We start from the raw sequence: 18636 nt of genomic DNA on the forward strand, positions 1-18636 counted from the left end.
TTGGATGAATTTGGGTCTGAGTGATTTGAACTTCTGATGAAAGTTTAACATGGAGTAAAACTGAAGTAATTTTTTGAAACTGAAGTAATTTTTTGAAGTTAAAAATAAAATCTTTAGAAGTTGAACTATGTGCTATCTGAGAATATGCCACTATGCTATAATTTTGTGTTAGAGAATAAACAAATTGCATGTAATCATGGATAGTATGTAGTAATTGCATCCGTGTGAAAGCCCTTCTAATACTTTTTCCATCTGATTGCTGAAAAGTTTTATCAGTCGTTGGGGATTCTTTTAATAGCCAAATATTCTCTAGACTTATAGCAATGAGTATATTCTGAAGCATGGAAACTGCTGTTAAAAGAGCAAAAGTGTAGGTTTACACTTTTTATCCCTACCTAAAAAGTCTTTCCAGTGATGTCACATTTTGTCATCAAATAAAAATTTTCTGTATGTTCAATCGATGGATATCAAGTAGTGTTTACATGTACTGATATACTATTGAGCTGTCCAACTGGCCAACAGTTTTACTAATACAGGTCTTGTTAAGAAGTTTTCAGGTTGCTTTGTAAAGGATTATTGTTTAAACTGGGCTGTGTTACTGTTCTGTTAAGAGTACCATACAGAACGCTATGTGTATCAATGCAGTTTACTACCAGCTTTTGAGATCTGAAAGAACAGTGTAATATTTATTTTAATTGTCCTGAGCAGTAAAATGGCTGTCTAGATTCATTACATTCCTACTGCCAGGGAAGACCTAATCTCACATTGGGCCATGCAGTAATTCCCTTTCTGAAGTGTGTCCTCCTTTTCTCTCGTAGTTATTATACTCATTTTTTGTCAGTAGCAAAATGCTTTCTTTCCCAAACCTGCAACACTTACAACAAGCTATCTGGATTGGCTTACATTACTCCAAACCTTTGTGCATGCAGCTTCACCCATTCTTTGGAGTTTTATTCAATAAAATAGCTAGTCAAGCCATTGTATTAAAGATCTATATGCTTTAAAAATCACTAATGCCATGCTGTTCCAAATAAACACCTTTTCAGGTCACATATTTCTAACTTTATTTAATTTTCCTTGTAAAAAAAGTTTAATTATTAACTACTTCAGGTATTATTTGGGCATTAAATTATATAAAATAAGCCTTGATTTTTACTTTCTACTTCCCAGGATGCAGTAAAGAACATAGAAACATGTGATGTAATCGAACTGGAGCAGAAATTAGTGGATGCTGTAAAATACATTGTTTTCCTGATAGAACATGTCGGCTTTTCACCAGCAGACATCCAACTGAACAGTAGTGTTTTTCAGTGGCATGATCGAATGCCAGATATCTTTGAAGACCACAGGAAGATAATTGAAGAAAAAACAGTGCAATTTCAAGAAGAGCTTAAGGTTTGTAATTGACTATATTTAAGAAATCCTTGAGCTACGCATTTTGGGTGGCATATAGGACATGACATAATGGGTTGAATTACCACTTTTATTTTCCCATATATTTTTAGAAGAAGTTTGAAGTAAATGTTTTCGTATTATTCTTGGTCCTAACTAATTTTTGCTTGCTTGCCCCTCGTTTCTTTTTCACATATCCATGAGTACTGCAAGACAAGCCACATACCGCATTTTGTACTCTGGAAGCTCTTCGGTGATAGAACTTCCAGCAATGTTGATGAAAGTTGTGTGTATATGAAATAGTAAAAATCAGATACATCCTTTAAAGACATACATATGGCTTGATTTAAGCCCATGAGCTGTCCTGCAGTCAGTGGCAGCCTGTGAAATTTTTGTGATAGCTCAGAAACCCCCCAAACAAATCCTACATTTATTTGTGTTATTTTGCTGTTAAGATAATGTCAAATAAGGTAGTTTTGTAACATAAGTGCACCTTGATCAAGATCTGGTTTATATGTTTTTATATGGTTTTATTTTTTAATCTCTTACACTTTACGTACATTTTATCTCTGTTAGAATTTTTCATCCTATTTACTGGCCTTCTACAGTACGGTTTGTTTTATTATCTGGGTGATGGTGTCTCTCCACAAGGATTGCTCATTACCAGGCTGCTAATTTATTACAGTTACTGCCTATAGAGCTGTCCACTTTGGTTTTGTAGTGCTCCTTAGTCTCCTCATCATTTTGTCTTAGATCATACATATTTTGAGATAGTGAGCTTCTCCATTTATGCAGTACATTTAAAGAAGTAGCTGGTGTTACTGTGTTATAAATAAATGTGCAGCATAGACTCTTATCTTGAAATACGTTATTGCTTTGTATAGTTTGATGATTAGTTTCAGACACTGACCACTCCTGATACTCAATGTGAAATATGTGTTGTGGAGTTGTATGTACGAGGAAAAAGCTGTCCTTGAACTGTGTGGTTTTAAGATCAGAAACACCTCTGCCTTGTCAAAGTGTTGGGCTTTGTCTGTAATTTGATTAGTCCTATTATTCTATTTTAATTTGAGATATACTAGGAATTTGAATTCAGCTTTCTATTATTATTCTGCTGACCTATCCCAGAAAGTAGAAATTTTTATGGCCAACTATATCCTACAACATAGAACCCTCTGTTAGCCCAGTAAATCACTGTGGGTAACAGCAGCATCCAGGGCAAATTTTGTAATTTGGGTGGAATAGACACTCATGCAAATATGTTGATATCTTGGATATTCTACAAGTATAAAGTGTCCTACTGTAGCAAATCAGAATAGTTACTCCATTTTCTACAGAAATTTATTGTGATTTCTTTAATATATGTTTGCTTGATGTTTAATTAGATGCACTGTCAGCAATTTGCTGAGGAGCTGGAAAGCTACGCTAAGCAGGTTGAAGAATTTAGCACATTTGGAGATGTTCAGGAACTTGATAAGTATTTGAAGAAAGCTCAAGCATTAAACGTGAAACTGGATGTTGCTGGTGACAAGGTACATGTTATAGTCTAATCTAGTCCAGTAGTATAAATTGTAAATCTTAATATTTGTGTTATCAGAATCATCAGTTTGCTTAGTAATGCAGTTACTGAGATGTGGCAAAATAATTCTTAATTCAGTTATGAAACATTTTTACGTGCTTTATGATTTAAACTGCAAATTTACTGAGCACAGTAATTTGTTACTATGTGGTCTTGAGTTAACGTGGCAGCACTTTGCATAATAAAAGAGTGGATTAAGTTTACATGGGTTTACATAGAAATTATAATTTTATGTTCTTGGAAGTGCAATTCCTGATGCTCAATATTACCTCCCATCTCTTAAAGCCTTCATGGTAATAAAAATTATAGAGGAATAGCTAAGTGCCATTTTTAATCTGTAAGCATATTCCTCTATTTGACTAGCATGAATGCTGAGCTCTTACTGTTAGTTTGCTTTAACTGCAGTCAGTGGCAGCAATTATAGTTACTGGTTTAGTAACTCAAAACTTAATTTGAAGCTTTTTGAAGACACCAGAAAACCTCCCTAATCCCTGTTGTAACAACCTGATTCACAGACAGCTTTGTATTTCAGCCCTCGTTTGTGTTTCAACAGATGGATCAGTTTAATTCAGAAGAAGAGTCCTTTGGATGGCCAGTGTCTCAGTTCCCTCAGCATAGAAGCATCCGGAATACTCTTGCTCCGTATCTTCGTCTCTATGATATGGCTGTTGAATTCAACAAAAAACATGAAGACTGGACAGAGGGGTCATTTGCAAAAGTGGATGCAGACAAAGTAGAAGTAGATGTAGGAAGCTACTGGCAGGGACTGTATAAACTAGAAAAATCCTTCCAAAATTCTCCAAATGCATTAGCAATAACAAGACAGGTTAGATCAAAAGTAGAGGAATTCAAACACCACATTCCTCTAATCCAGGTGATTTGTAATCCTGGCTTGCAAGAAAGGCACTGGGAAGAGATGTCAAAAATTGTTGGCTTACCACTTTCTCCTTCTGAAGACTCAAATCTCTTGTCATATATTAACATGAATCTTGAACCATTCCTGGAAAAGTTTGAGACCATCAGCGAAACAGCCAGCAAAGAACATTCACTTGAGAAAGCATTAGTGAAAATGATTTCTGAATGGGATGAAATGGAGTTCAGTCTCTGTACCTATCGAGACACAGGAAGCTATATTCTGTCATCTGTGGATGATATTCAGATGTTACTGGATGATCACATTGTCAAAACTCAGACTATGAGAGGCTCTCCGTTCGTTAAGCCTTATGAAACGAGAATAAGGTATGTTTTTTGTTTTTCTAATAGAAAGTCACCAAGTAATGTTATCAAATCTTTTCTGCTTCATCTGTAGGGACTTCAGATGCTTTTGTTTATTCCCTTAAGCAGTGAATTAATCTCATTTTAAAAGGCTAAAGCTTTTGTCAGCTATGTGCTATTTAATCCCATAAAGATTATTTTTACTTCTAATAAACAATATGGGGAGCACTAATGCATTGGGGAGGTTACTAAACATTTTTAACATGCTCTGGTTCTTAAACTACCACATGCATCATACTATTATCTCTGTTTTGTCAGATGAAACATAATCTGAGGTATAGAGGGAAAGGTTGTAGACTTTCTACCTAAATTATAAAACTGCTCAATCTTTTAGCTCTTCTTTAAAAATATTAGGACTTACGTAAGGAGATGAAGAAAATGAAAACAAGACAAATATCAGGGATGTGATGAAAGATTTTGTTTTCTTTCCTAATGCAGAAAATTAAATTCTAAAACTTAGCATTGCATGGTAAAATTTCTGTACTTCCATCTTTGAGCATAGGTTTTAATCTGGTTTTATCTCTTTCATCTAAAGTTTGGCTATACTTACCTAGATATATGGGTACCTCCAAACTCCCATTAACCTGCAGAAATGCTATTTCAGATTTTAGCACATATTACTAAGTATGAATATATATGTACATGTACATACATGTACTTTCCAATAGCATTATTAAATGAATGCAAAGCATGAATTCTCTAATTACTACTGTACTGTAGGGTAAGACTTTCTTCCTTTTTAACGTAAAAAGGTAGGTTTTGCCTAAGAAAAAAGAGGAGGCACACCATGGTAATTTCATCAAGAGTTGTCTGGTGACTGACAGCCTTTCTAATAATGCAAGCCATTACTGCTAATTCAGACTTTGAGATCTAGGCAGTAACAGAATGGTTGCTTTTCTCAATAACCCAACAAAGCAGGTAGAATTCTGGGTTGCTGCCAGAGATTATTCCAAATTCCTCATCTTCATTATGGTGTATTTTTGGTGTAAGCAAATTAACTGACCTGCCTAACTTACCTCTTGGAAAGCTGCATTTTTCCTACCTCTTGATAAAAGCAAAATCACCAGAGGTGATTACTATGGAATTCTTACGCAGGAAATCAGGCTAGGTGAATATGATTTCTGCTGATACCTTAAAACATACCTGTTGCACTTGCTGAATATGCAAATTTCCAAAAAGATTATAGCAGTCTGCTGATGTGGTTTAACACCAGCTAGCAACTAATTATAATGCAACCACTTGCTCACTTCCCCCTGCTCCTCAATGTTGTGGGGAGGAGAATCAGAAAAAAGGTAAAACTCATGAGTTGAGATAAGAACGGTTTAATAATTAAAATAAGGTATAATATACTGCTAATAATAATAATAATGAAAAGGGAAATAACAGAGAAAGGGAGAGAGAGAAAATAAACCAAAACGCAAATAACAAAAAACCACAGTGATGCACAATACAACTGCTCACCACCTGCTGACAGATACCCAGCCTGACCTAAACAGTGATCTGGGCCTTCCAGGTGACTCCCCCCAGTTTATATACTGGGCATGACGTGCTGTGGTATGGAATAGCCCTTTGGGTAGTTCGTGTCAGGTGTCCTGTCTCTGCTTCCTCCCGGCTTCCCATGGCCCTCCTCACTGGCAGAGCATGAGACTGAAAAGTCCTTGATCAAGGAAGTGCTACTGAGCAACAACTAAAACATCAGTGTGTTATCGGCACTGTTCTTAGACTAAAGCCAAAACAAACACTGCACCAGCTACAACGAAGAACTATCCCAGCTGAAAGCAAGACAGCTGGAAACGTTTTACAGGAAGTACCAATTCATACATTTGAACTAATGCTATTTTATAGAGAATGGGAAGCAAAGCTGTTACTGGTACAGGATATCCTGGATGAATGGCTGAAAGTACAGGCTACCTGGCTTTATTTGGAGCCAATTTTCAGTTCTCCTGACATCATGGCTCAGATGCCTGAAGAAAGTAGACGATTCGCTACCGTGGTTAAGACATGGAAAGAAGTAATGAAATCAGTTTTAGAGGTAAGTACTGCTATCCTAAGAATATAGAGTGGATTTGTAGTATGTTCTTGTTAACACAGTAATCTGCTTTCTGTTTCATCTTAGCCCCCTTAGGTTCTTTAAAAAATGATTTTGCAGAACTCTTTCACGTAGAACCATAGAAATACTGACCGGGAGGGGTCACCCACTGTTAAGTCTAACTTGCTTCTAAAAGCAGAACTTTTGCCAAGACTACATCAGGTCAGCCACAGCATTGTGTAGCCAAATTTCAAAATTCTCCAAGGACAGACATTCTTGGAGTTATCTCCAGAGAATTCAGTGCTGCAGTACCTTCCCAGGGAATATTTTTTTCCTAATGTCCAGGCTGAACCTCCCAAGCAAAGATTTGTACCTGCTGCCCCTTGTTGCACTGCTGAGAAGTTGGCTCTTCGCTTTCCACTTAGAATCATAGAATGGTTTGGGTTGGAAAGGACCTTAAGGTCATCTAGTTCCAACCCCCCTGCCATGGGCAGGGATGACTCACCCTAGGCCATGTTGTCCAACCTGGCCTTGAACACTGCCAGGGATGGAGCATTTATCACTTCTTTGGGCAAGCTGTTCACCAAGCAGAACAAGTCCAGCTCTCCCAAGGTCTTCTCATAGGGTGCATGGTCCTGCACCTAGGAAGGAATAACCCCATGCACCAGTACAGATACGGGCTGACCTGCTGGGAAGTAGCTCAGCGGAGAGTGAACAAGTTGTCCACGAGTCAGCAGTGTGCCCTGGTGGCCAAGAAGGTCAGTGGTGTCCTGGGCTGCATTAGAAAGAGCATTGCAGCAGGTTGAGAGAGGTGATCCTCCCTCTACTCTGCCCTGGTGAAGCCGCATCTGGAGCACTGCATCCAGTAATGATTGTTGCTTTTGAAAAATGCTGTTTATTTGCATATTGAATGGTAGAGATGCCTCTGTAACTTTAAACTGCTTAGATATTTAACTTGCTTCAGAAGTACTATTCTGATCTACTGTAAATCCGTACATAAGGCAATTGTCAGACACAATCACTGCACATGCCTGGCAGTTCAGATGTTACTGTCTTGCCAATCTGCTGCTTTGACACTTTCCAGAAGTTAGCACAGTTATTAGGATCAATTAAAGAGATTATATGAATGTCCTTTGTTTCAGTAGTTGGATTGATATTTCTGGATAATATGTGCTGAATGATCTCTTTTGATAAGATCTTCTAATTCAAATATTCAGTGCTAATCAAATACGAAGTATTTTTTGAATGTCATATGTGTTATCAATGCAGAAAAAAGATAAATCTCTTTTTTGTACAGGAGAGTACAAATGCCAGAATAGAACTTTAACATAATCTCAAGCTGATTTTGGTTAAACAAGCAGGCACTGTTTTCCAGAAGATGGCAGTCTGTTTCCACAAATGTAGTGTTTAATTTCATGGCTTAAAAGAATGCTCTTCCCTATTCTGTATGAATGGTCTTTCTTAAAGCATGTAGCTAACTTGAGTCTGTCTGTGCTTTTTTGCATTGTATTATGAAATTGCTGTGTATTATAGAATTCCTTTATTTGCTTAGCTTTTCTTCACAAATTTGAATAATCATACTTTATTCCTTAATTTTAAATATCTACTTTAAGCCATGCACGTTAGTGAGGGTTAAGGTACTTAGTAATTCCTATACATTTAAAATACCTGGGATACTGAAGCTTTTCTGTCTTTGTTGGGAAGAAAGCAAGAACAAAATAGAGGCTGCAACCTGTGATACGTAAAAAATTCTATTTGGAAAGTAGAGTTAGTGATGGTCTTTTAATAGGGTACTCAAACTACTTTTATACACTTGATTTATACTATTTTCCTGATAGTTTTTTCCCCTAATTGACACTGAGAGTGTCACAGACAAACGTACACTGATGTTTCATAAGGCTGAGAATGATGACTTTACCTTTTTTCTTCATTCCTTAGCAGAACTGTAAATAGGAAATGTATGTTGAAGCATAAATTGTTTTTTTGCCTGACTTTTTCTCATATGAAAGAGAAAACAAGCAAGAAGAATCCCATTTATAAAACTGGCAATACAGCTTTGATGTGCTTTACCAGTTGCACTTAGTTCTGTTTGCTGATGATAAATACTCTAAGAAAGGGAACAAAAGCTCTTTCTTTTGAAAACATGTAGTTATACAGTTGCTTGTGCATAAAAAGCTGGTTTAGAAAACCAGTTATGAATTATATTTGTATCCTGACAGCTTAATTGTCTATGTCTAGATGAAAAGTATATGTAGTTACTGGGTTTGTTCTGGTTTGGTGTGATGCAAGAGGCAAGCGGCAGAAGGTAAATGTAGTACAAAGGAACACTGTGGTTATTGTATTCGGGAGGTGCACCCTTATGAAGATCAATGAGATAAACATACAATTCTGGGTTTTTTCAGTAGATTGGAAGTATATGTGTAACACGAGCAGGGAATTGAACCAATGCCGAATGCACATTGTGAATAATTCAAAATGTTATGAGTTTTTGAACTGAAGCTGAACTTTGAATTTATTATCAAATTCTCCAAACGAAAGCTGAACAGCAGTCAGGTTGTTGGGTCAGATCTGCATTGTCATCCTGTGAAGAGTTTGTTTCTTTAGAGACACCTTTTGCACCTTCTGGGCTTTGCACAGCAGTCTAGCCTGTCTCTCATCTCTCATCCTTTGCAACATGAGTCACCCATGCTTCTGTTCTGTGAGACTATGTTGTTCTGCAGACCCCATCAGGGTCTGAGTGAGACATTCTCTATTTGTAATGGTCTCTGACAAAACTGTTCAAAGTGGAAATAGTCTGGGTATATCTTTGATTTCTGCAGTCCATTGTTGGAGCAGTCTTTGTCAGCAGTTCTTACAACCCTTCAGTAGACTGAGTAGTCTGCAATTCTCCCTACCAATCTCTTTGGTGTTTCTTATTGTTGAATATACCTGTGTCTTTTTTAATCCCGGATACCATCTTCTGTGGTGTGTGCTTACAGGCGCAAACTCACTGGGCAGAACGGAGTGGATCTAGGAGTTCTAGTTAGCTCTGTTTCCATCTCACCTATAGCCATTCTGGCCCCATTAAAATTCTGGGAAAATGCAGTCTGATTTAGGTGCTGATGTGTGGCAGAAGGTGTGTTCCCAGGCTTTCGGAAGTTGAGCAGGGTATTGGGGTTAATCACTCCCCATTTCTTTGCCAGGACTTCATCATTATAAAACATTATGTATTGCAACATGAATGGGTTTGAATCAGTTCACAGTTAACAAGTCAGTTAATGTATTGGCACAGGCCTGAACTAGAATAAATTCAGTCACAGGTGAACCCAAGCCCATACTGGAACTGAGTAGAAGCATTTGCTTGGTTGGACTTCCACTGTCATAAATCTGCATAATTTCCTACTTTTCAATCCCAAACCCCATACTTCGTGAGCAAGATTAAAAAATATAATGATGATTACGCTATACATTGGTCATAAAGTATATTAAATGCTAGTACCTGATGTTCAGACAGCTGTATTACTTTAAAGCTTCTTAGCCTGGCAACCTTTAGATCTTCTGCAAAATCATTTTTGTATTTGTATTGACTGAGATAACTTTCATCTTATGCAGTAGCTTTCATTTAGTTTGAGAGGTTAATATGGAAAGCAGTAGAAAGCGTTTGGAATGCACTATATGTCAGTATATATTTTGTCATCTGCAAAGTGTATAAATTTAAGATATCCCATGCTTATCCAATAGGGTATATTGCCAAGTGTTACTGTAAAAGGAAATAAAAATATAATTTATGTTCTTAAAGCAAGTATAACTTTCCACATTTTGCTAGTGAAAACGTATTCAAGCAAGTAAATTCATTAGGATTAGAGAATATCTTTTTTAGATCAGATTACTAGTTAATGTTAGTAGTGAAGTGTCACTGTTGCCTACGTACAACTGTGCCATCTCAATACTTATAATTTCAAATATATATTTATATACTTTATATGGAAGGAAAGCACATTTTTTTATGCATTGAACTCTGAGAGATGATTACCACTTATAAGATGTGGCTGCGTTGTTGTCATGAAAGTATACTTTTAAGCATATGTAAAAACCTTTTGATTGCTCGTGCTACTTAATTACATAATCCAACTGAATAGTCAGTGTAAGTTGATGTTGCTCCAACAGAATGATGGGAATTCTGTTGTTTGAATTGATTCTGTTTTGAAAATAGTTTTCAACAATAGGGGTCCATGTTTTGCAAAAAATTATTTTAGTGCCAACTGCCAAACTCATTTTCCAGTGAACCCTGCAATGAAGGCTAGTAAATTGTAAACCTGGCAATGGTTTGAGTAAAGCAGAATTTGAAATAGACATTCTTTTTGCTTAAGAATTCCTGCAGTGCTTTTTGATTTACTTAAGAAGGCATTAACATTTTTATCTGACATAATTTCTTTTGCAGGACAAGCACGTTCTGGCAGTAGCAGAAATAGACAGTATGTTGGAAAAACTGAGAAAGTGCAATGAATTTATGGAGCTAATTCTCAAGGGACTTAATGAATACCTAGAGAAGAAGCGTCTGTTTTTCCCAAGATTCTTTTTCTTGTCTAATGATGAACTCCTTGAGATTCTCTCAGAGACGAAAGATCCTACTCGGTACCATAATTTTTAATAGTTGTATTTGTGACTCATGGTGCATGCAGATAGTCTCGTCATACTGTTTTTCTGAGCCCAGAACTCACTTTTTTCTCACTGAGAGTTATGGCATTAAGTATCTGCTTGTTAGATTTTATGACAGGTGAACACAGAGTAATTTTTAATATGGGTAATTAAATTCAGTTCTGTTTTCTAAACTAGTAACCCTTCCATACACTGGTTTTCAGAAGAATCAGAAATCCATATAGTAATTCATGGGAAAATGAACATGCCTGATTTTTCCCTTGAGAAAACTGAATATCAGATGGAACTGCTGACCTGAGCGTTATCTTTTTAGGAGCAGTCCTAATTAAAGCATTTCAGAAGTTTTTGCCAAGTTTTAACTCTCACTGGGATTTCTACTCCCCAACCACATTCAGGATTATACTGAATGAGTATTAAAAAAAAAAAAAAAAGGCATAACTTAGTGTAAGTCCTCCTTATACTGAGTAGAATTAACTCTATGATGATTCCTACAGAAGTGATCCTACACTTAGAGCCTTTGTTATAAGTGGAGGAATTTGTGTTGATTCCCAGTATGCAGACTTGATAGCATTTAGTGAATGCAGTGCAAGGTCATGCAAAAGTAAGAAGGGGTATGAAAAATAAAGCCAACTCAGTCACAGAGAAATATTCATACAGTGCAATGAAGAGAGCAAGAGGTCTTGTGAGGAAAAGGTATTGTGTTAAGGTCATACCTGGTCACTTTACGCAAATTCCTTGATGTTTAGTTTGCTGGGAATGTATAAATGATGGAATTTTATATACTGTACATGGGTTAGCAGTTAAAAGGGTATTTGTTTATCTTTACTAGCTTATACGTGACAGAGATTACAAGTAATATTTTACATATTTAAAATCACCTTCCAAAAGTGGTAAGCATCTTGCAGGGGGTAGTACACAAGAATTATTGTTGAGAATAAACTTTTTTAACAAACTTGGAATGATCTTTTTAGAAAATGGATCAGGATTTTTTGGTTGGTTGGTTAGTTAGATCTTCTTTGGTAGTATTGGCAAGAAAGAATTGTCAGTAGCTGTTTAATACTATTTTTGTTTTCTAGAGTACAACCTCACTTGAAAAAGTGTTTTGAAGGAATTGCAAAAGTGGAATTTACTGATGCATTAGATATTACACACATTAAAAGTCATGAAGGAGAGACTGTGGAACTCATAGAGACAATCTCGACATCAGCAGCTAGAGGCCAGGTTGAAAGATGGCTGGTTGAACTGGAGAAAGCTATGCTGAAGTCTATCCACAAGGTAACAAGTCCCAGCCTCTTATTTTCTAGACTAATGTCATTCAGCATTGGTTTCTTCAGTAAACATGAACATATACTGGAATCAATTTTTATTCTTTGCACCTGGCATAAACATGAAACCAATGAATTCAGTCTTTAAAGGTTACATAGTTTTTTTTTTAGTTCTGGTGTCAATTCTGGTCATAGAATTATCTAAAATTCTTTAACATTGGATAGTAGAGTGAAAAAATGCTTGCACCAAGGATCTTTTTGCCAGAGATTGTTGATGTCAGTTTACCAGAGATTGTTTATGCCACTTGATGTCGCATTAAGGGACAAGATTAAACTGAAAGATTGCCCACATTTGGGTTTTTTTCTTTCTTTTTTTCTATTTCTCTTAATTACGACTATGTTAATGAAGACCATTAACTGTTCAGATTTTATTGTTCTAGTGTTTACAGTGTGTCATCATTGTGTTGTATATTTAACCATCTCTATTGTCGTCTTTTTTGTGGTCCTTTTCAATGTCAATGGATGTAATTGAATGTGCACACAGTTTCTTACAGTTACAAGAGTTTAACTATTGTAGTATAGCAGTACAGAAGAAAGTGAATAAGCTGATCTATTTGGTGCACACCAGACATGGACAAACTGAGGTGCATGACTAAGAAATGTTTAAGCACCATTTGCATGCATTTACCCTTGACTACAGAACTTTTATAATGATCTACACTGGATAACATTTACATAGTTTTTCCCTCAGAGATGTGTACTTTTTAATTTAAGCTATTGTGTGTATAGATTGCTAAAAGCCAAAAGGCCTGAAACTGCAAAACAAGTGGTAGATTTTCACCCAGGTTGTTTTCACTGTTTGAAAAGCCATCTAAATTTATTGAGGAGTTTCTTGATAATAAGACTGTTCTTTCTTGGGTTTTGTTAATGGGGAGAAAATGATCTGTTGGTACAAACTGAAAGTTTTTTTCCAGTGCAAGTTTTGATTTCATTGTGATTATCCTTGAATAGCACTAGAACCAGGTTAATTATTCTGTTATTAGAAAATACACTTGAAGTTAGATACAAGTTTAAATAATATCATCTGAAACCTTAAAAGCTCTGGGTTTTTACTAGAATTAGTAGATGAGAATACTTTCAGTGTGGGATGCCACTTCTAACTAAATGGTGTTTGTGCTTGTTTTCTAGTTTCATTGTAGATAGGTGTATAAAATTTATGTATCTGATGGCAAGAATCATTTTGGAATGTGTAGTGAAATAAATTCTCAGAAATTCTGTGTGATCACTTGTTCATGTTATGACATTTTGGGCTTTTGAGCTTTATTGAGAGATTTGCTTGCAAAATTATCACTATTAGGGAGTTGAATTTTTGAGGCTGAATCCACATTATCCTCAGTAATACAATCTAACCTAAAATAATTGTAAATCTGAACATTACCTGCTTTCACATGTAGTGATACTGTGCTTTTTCCTGTCTAGGTCATTGGGGAGGCACTTGAAGCTTATCCAAAAACTGCACGTGTTAATTGGGTAAGAGAGTGGCCCGGACAAACGGTTCTTTGTGTATCCCAAACTTTCTGGACAGTGGAAGTACAGATGTCTATTAGAAAGGGCCAAGCGGTAAGAATCTTTTAAATATAAATTAAGTCAAATTGATATGATGGAGTAGTAAGTCACACCTTTGGTAATAACCTGTTTGGATGAATAGGTGTACAGTGGCATAGTTAATCTTTTGAGTATTTTCTTTGAAGATCTACCTGAAATGTGATCCTTGAAGACTTTCACATTAATATTTGCTTTTGAATATAGGTACCAATGCTTCTGCGCTATGTCAGAGTGAATTCTGACAGCACGTAGGTGACGTGTTTCTGTGAAAGCAGCCCAGTGGGGTGTTCAGGTGGTATGCACTAGCATAGCTTCTCTGTTCATCTCTGGTTCAGAAGTCTAACTTACCTTCATTAATGTTAAGTGCTTTTTATGAAGATGGGCTAGGACTAGCATTAGAAGATATATACCATCCTCACCCTTGTCAAATAATGAATATATATGCCTGACTGGTACAGAATTTATAATCTATTAGTAATGCTACTGAGAATAAAGGTACTTAAGGCACTGAATTAAGATTCAGGATATGTGTTTTTTTAGAACCTTTCTACTGTTTATCACTAAGGCTTAATGATCTCCCCTATTGTATTTGGAAGTGTTCCAGAATTGCCACCATCAGATGAGGCAACTAATCTTAGAGAATTTAGAGGAAGTTAAGGAAAGGTTAAATTAATTAATTTGCTTTTGGGAATGTTTGTTACAGAATTCTCAGCCTAGACAAAAGTTCTTGTGCTGGTCTATATCAAGTTTTTTCTGTACATTGGCATGCAAGGAAACCTGTCCTTCCTGTAGCTTTCAGTCCAATTCTGTTGTTGTGGGAATTCTGCTCATCTGGCTTCAGCCCAAGAATCTTCTTTCTGCTGTGGAAAGGGGCTTGTATTTAGTGAGGTAGTGGAGAGGCATTTGTGTCTCCTGACAGTCTGTTCCAAATCTGTGGCGTGGAGAACTCTTAGTCTTAGGGTCTTCAATATTTTTTCTCTTTTCCTGTGTTATATACTAAAGCATAAGAAAAATGACAGACAATCAATGACCATATGAGAGGCCAAAAGAACTGCATTCTGCCTGAAGCACTTCAGTGCTTTCTGGGATAGGATGCCAATATCATTTAAGTCATTCATGAATCATAGAATCATGGAATGGTTAGGACTGGAAAGGACCTTAAGATCATCGAGTTCCAACCCCCATGCCAGTTGGAACCTTTCGCTAGACCACGTCACCACAAGGCTCTGCCCAGCCTAGCTTTGAACACTGCCAGGGATGGAGCATATGCAACTTCCTTGGGCAGCCTGTTTCACTGCCTCACCACTCTTACAGTAAAGAGCTTCTTCCTTGTATCTAACCTGAACTTCCCCTGTTTAGGTTTAAACCCATTACCCCTTGTCCTACCACTACAGTCCCTAATGAAGAGTCCCTCTCCGGTGTCATTATAGGCCCCCTTCAGATACTGGAAGGCTGCTGTGAGGTCTCCACACAGCCTTCTCTTCTCCAGGCTGAACAGCCCCAACTTTCTCAGCCTGTCTTCATATGGGAGGTGCTCCAGCCCCTGTGGCCCTCCTCTGGAGTTGCTCCAACAGCTCCATGTCCTCCTTATGTTGAGGACACCAGAACTGTACACAATACTCCAGTGAGAGCAGAGTAGAGGGGCAGGGTCACCTCCTTTGACCTGCTGGTCACACTTCTTTTGATGCAGCCCAGGATATGGTTGGCTTTCTGGGCTGCGAGCACGCACTGAAGCAGCTCTCGTTCAGTTTCTCATTGACCGACACTCCCAAGTTGTTCTCCACAGGGCTGCTCTGAATCACCTCTCTGCCTAACCTGTAGCTGTTTAATTAATATTAAGTATGTGTTCACACATACATGCACATGCATACACACACATGCTCTCTTTTAAACATTTTTGAGTTGTTTCCAACAAATAACTTGTACATAAATCAAAGGTGCAAATTTCGTATTGAAACCAAATAATGAACTGAGATGCTATATAAAACCAGAGGTGTTTCATAGACTTTGAGAGCATTGTCTTGCTGGCCATGTGCATTCTCAGTGATATACAGTAATATGATCAGAAGGATAGCGCTGAGGAATGTTACTGATATAGGAGTTGAGGACATACTCTGTGCCTCAAGTGATATCTCATGTTTGCTGAGGAAAGCTTGGTGGTAAAGCAGGTGGGTTGTTGTCCCTGATTTGAGAGAGGTATTTCAGATTTTGCGCTGGTCATGACTTCTAATGCTTTTGAGCTCTGTGTTTGTGGCTTCATTCTCATGTAGAAAAAGAAGTCATATTAAGCAGATGATTTTTTGGAACTTGATGTTTGGAAAATAACTAGCTGAGATGAGAGATCACAAAACCTTATAGTCTATTGAGGGCTGCCAGTGCCAGTGTTTGGAGAGGAACAGCAGGCTAGCAGGGAGGAAAATCTAAAAGAGGCCTTAGATGAGTTTTTCTCCAGACGAGTAGAAGCTATGCCTCTGTAGAAACATGCTTTGGTGTGAATGTATTACTAAGGTTATTTCCACTCTTTGACTTCAATAAGGCACTTAATCACATCCACGTACTGTCACAATACAAGCTCTTTCCTTTACCAGCAACTTACTAGCATGAAAGAAACTATCAATTGCTGTGTAAAAGAAATGATTAAACTAACGGAACCCAGATTATAACCAGAAGTAAATAAACTAAAAACTTAACAAGATAATGCATTTTCTTGTTAACTTTTTTGTATTATAGAACTGTGTTTTTTTTCTGACTGTTGCGGGACATAAAGGTGTTTTTCTTTAAGGTGACAGTGTCTCTTAATCATAGGAATTTATACTGTATATATATATCTTTAAAACACGTGGCATTTTGTTTTTTGTAATGTGAAATATGTAAAAAGTTAAGAACTATGTCCTGTGTTCTGGGAAGAAAATAATGCATGCTGTTTTGTTTCCAGATATTTATTAGTGATGCTTTACATATGGTTCTGTAAAAGTAGGACACCACCCCTAAAAAAACCTCAAACTGAAACCCCTATTGAACTGCCAGTGAATGAAGGACGTTGAACTACTATCACAGTGAGAAGGAACTTTTTAATACAGAGAGATAAAAGTGATACTAAGGAAAAACAATCATGCCTTAGACTAGCCATGCAACTTCTTAACTTCTAAACATTTTTGCAGGCACTAGAGGATTATCTGAAACAGAATAATAAACAAATTGAGGACATTGTCACCTTGGTGCGAGGAAAGCTGTCTCAGCAGAATCGAGTGACTTTAGGAGCACTTGTTGTGCTTGATGTTCATGCTAGGGATGTTCTTGCATCTCTAGTAAGCAAGAAAGTCAAAGATGAGGATGACTTTGAATGGTTAAGTCAGCTTAGGTACTACTGGGAGGTAAGTGGTACCTCTCAATCCTATTAGAAGGTGATTTCTATTCACAGCTTTTCAATTTCTTTTTGCTTGCTTATGCTGAGAGTGCTTACACTACTGTGGGAATTTCTGCTGATTAGATAATGCCTGTAACCAACGCTTTCATGGATTGCTAACTAGAATGGCCAGTAGCCAGACACAGTTTTCAATTAAAATTACTTTTTTCATCACTGTTGAGTCTCAGTACATTGCTGAATTTGCAGAGGGGAGGTTACAGACAAAATTTGTTCAGTCAAAGACTGTATTTTGGTTTTCTGCTTCTGCAGGATAGAGATTGCTACAGGGATGGCAATTTTCAGCTGGAGTTTTTCATGTGACTTATTTTCAATATTATTTTAACCATTACATTTATTGGAAAAATAACAGTGTTTATACTGGATAGTGGTAGGATATGATACTTTTACAATCATCAGGATAAAATTTCCCATAATACAGAGAAAATTGCATGGGAAACTAAAAAATACATATGTAGGGATTGTACATTGCTGTATCAGTCAACAGATTGACCATAACTGTAGCTGCTGGTGATGCTTATTTCTGTTTACCCTTTTAGAAAGTCATTAACCTTCTAAGTTGCTAACAAGACAGTTCTACTCTGCTATATAGTCAGTAGGAGTTTCTTATGGATAATGGTTAATGTAAAAAATGGTCTTTTGTTTGATACTTTAGTATCTATTAATTGCTTGGGTTTTTTTTATATGAGTCGCATTGAAACTAGTATCCTAGAGCAATCAGTTGTTCTAAGAGCATCAGGCCTGCTAAGGAACTTGAGAAATAGTATTGAGTTGTGGGTGTGTAGGGGTTTCTGGTTTTGTTTGTTGTTTTGTGTGTGTGTTTTTTTAATTTTTTTTATTCTGTAAAATTGATGCCTTGTTTCTTAGGAAGGGCATCTAGAGACAAAGATGATTAATGCTGGACTGAGGTATGGATATGAATATCTTGGCAATACCCCTAGGCTGGTTATTACTCCACTTACAGACAGATGCTACAGGTAAACCTGCAAGCTGCTGAATGTGCTTTATTAGCAAGAATTTATTTAATTGAGATATTTTAATTAGTCCTGAGAATAGATGACTACAGGATTGTATTTTTTTATGTTCTCATAGGCATAATTAGAATAGGCTACATTTCTTCTGGTGGAATAAATTTGGTCCTGTATGAACATTTAAATTTGTGATAAAATTAAGTCTTTTGTGAAACTATAATTAGTGATAAATTACGGGAGGATATAGATAGTGGAATGTAAGCTATTCTCTATTGTGAACTTCTAGTAAACTTCATACATTGCTACACATTTGTAAACTGCAGCTGGCCAGAAGCAAGTAAACTGTGCCATCTGCAGACATGAAAAAAAGTTCTTAAAGTTTCTGTGAAAGAGCAGCTGGAAAAATAGCATAAAGATTTGTACTTCCCTTCCCCTTTCCCCCCCCCCCACACCACCAC

The 18636-nt window shown here is 36.9% G+C and overlaps 1 protein-coding gene across 1 annotated transcript in view; it reads left to right on the forward strand.

The window, feature by feature from the left end:
- The window catches only part of DNAH7 (dynein, axonemal, heavy chain 7), a gene marked incomplete at its 5' end in the record, with an annotated part of 98485 nt that overhangs the window by 17476 nt on the left and 62373 nt on the right, over nucleotides 1-18636 (forward strand). Inside the window, 9 exons of the mRNA XM_010022633.1 lie at nucleotides 1171-1395; nucleotides 2778-2924; nucleotides 3525-4210; nucleotides 6092-6278; nucleotides 10696-10889; nucleotides 11990-12188; nucleotides 13658-13798; nucleotides 16945-17157; nucleotides 18075-18184. Coding sequence (XP_010020935.1) covers nucleotides 1171-1395; nucleotides 2778-2924; nucleotides 3525-4210; nucleotides 6092-6278; nucleotides 10696-10889; nucleotides 11990-12188; nucleotides 13658-13798; nucleotides 16945-17157; nucleotides 18075-18184 — 2102 coding nt within the window. The remainder of the gene's footprint in view (nucleotides 1-1170; nucleotides 1396-2777; nucleotides 2925-3524; nucleotides 4211-6091; nucleotides 6279-10695; nucleotides 10890-11989; nucleotides 12189-13657; nucleotides 13799-16944; nucleotides 17158-18074; nucleotides 18185-18636) is intronic.

Source organism: Nestor notabilis, unplaced genomic scaffold (genome assembly GCF_000696875.1).
Source record: "Nestor notabilis isolate BGI_N333 unplaced genomic scaffold, ASM69687v1 scaffold4919, whole genome shotgun sequence".
Lineage (NCBI taxonomy): Eukaryota > Metazoa > Chordata > Aves > Psittaciformes > Psittacidae > Nestor > Nestor notabilis.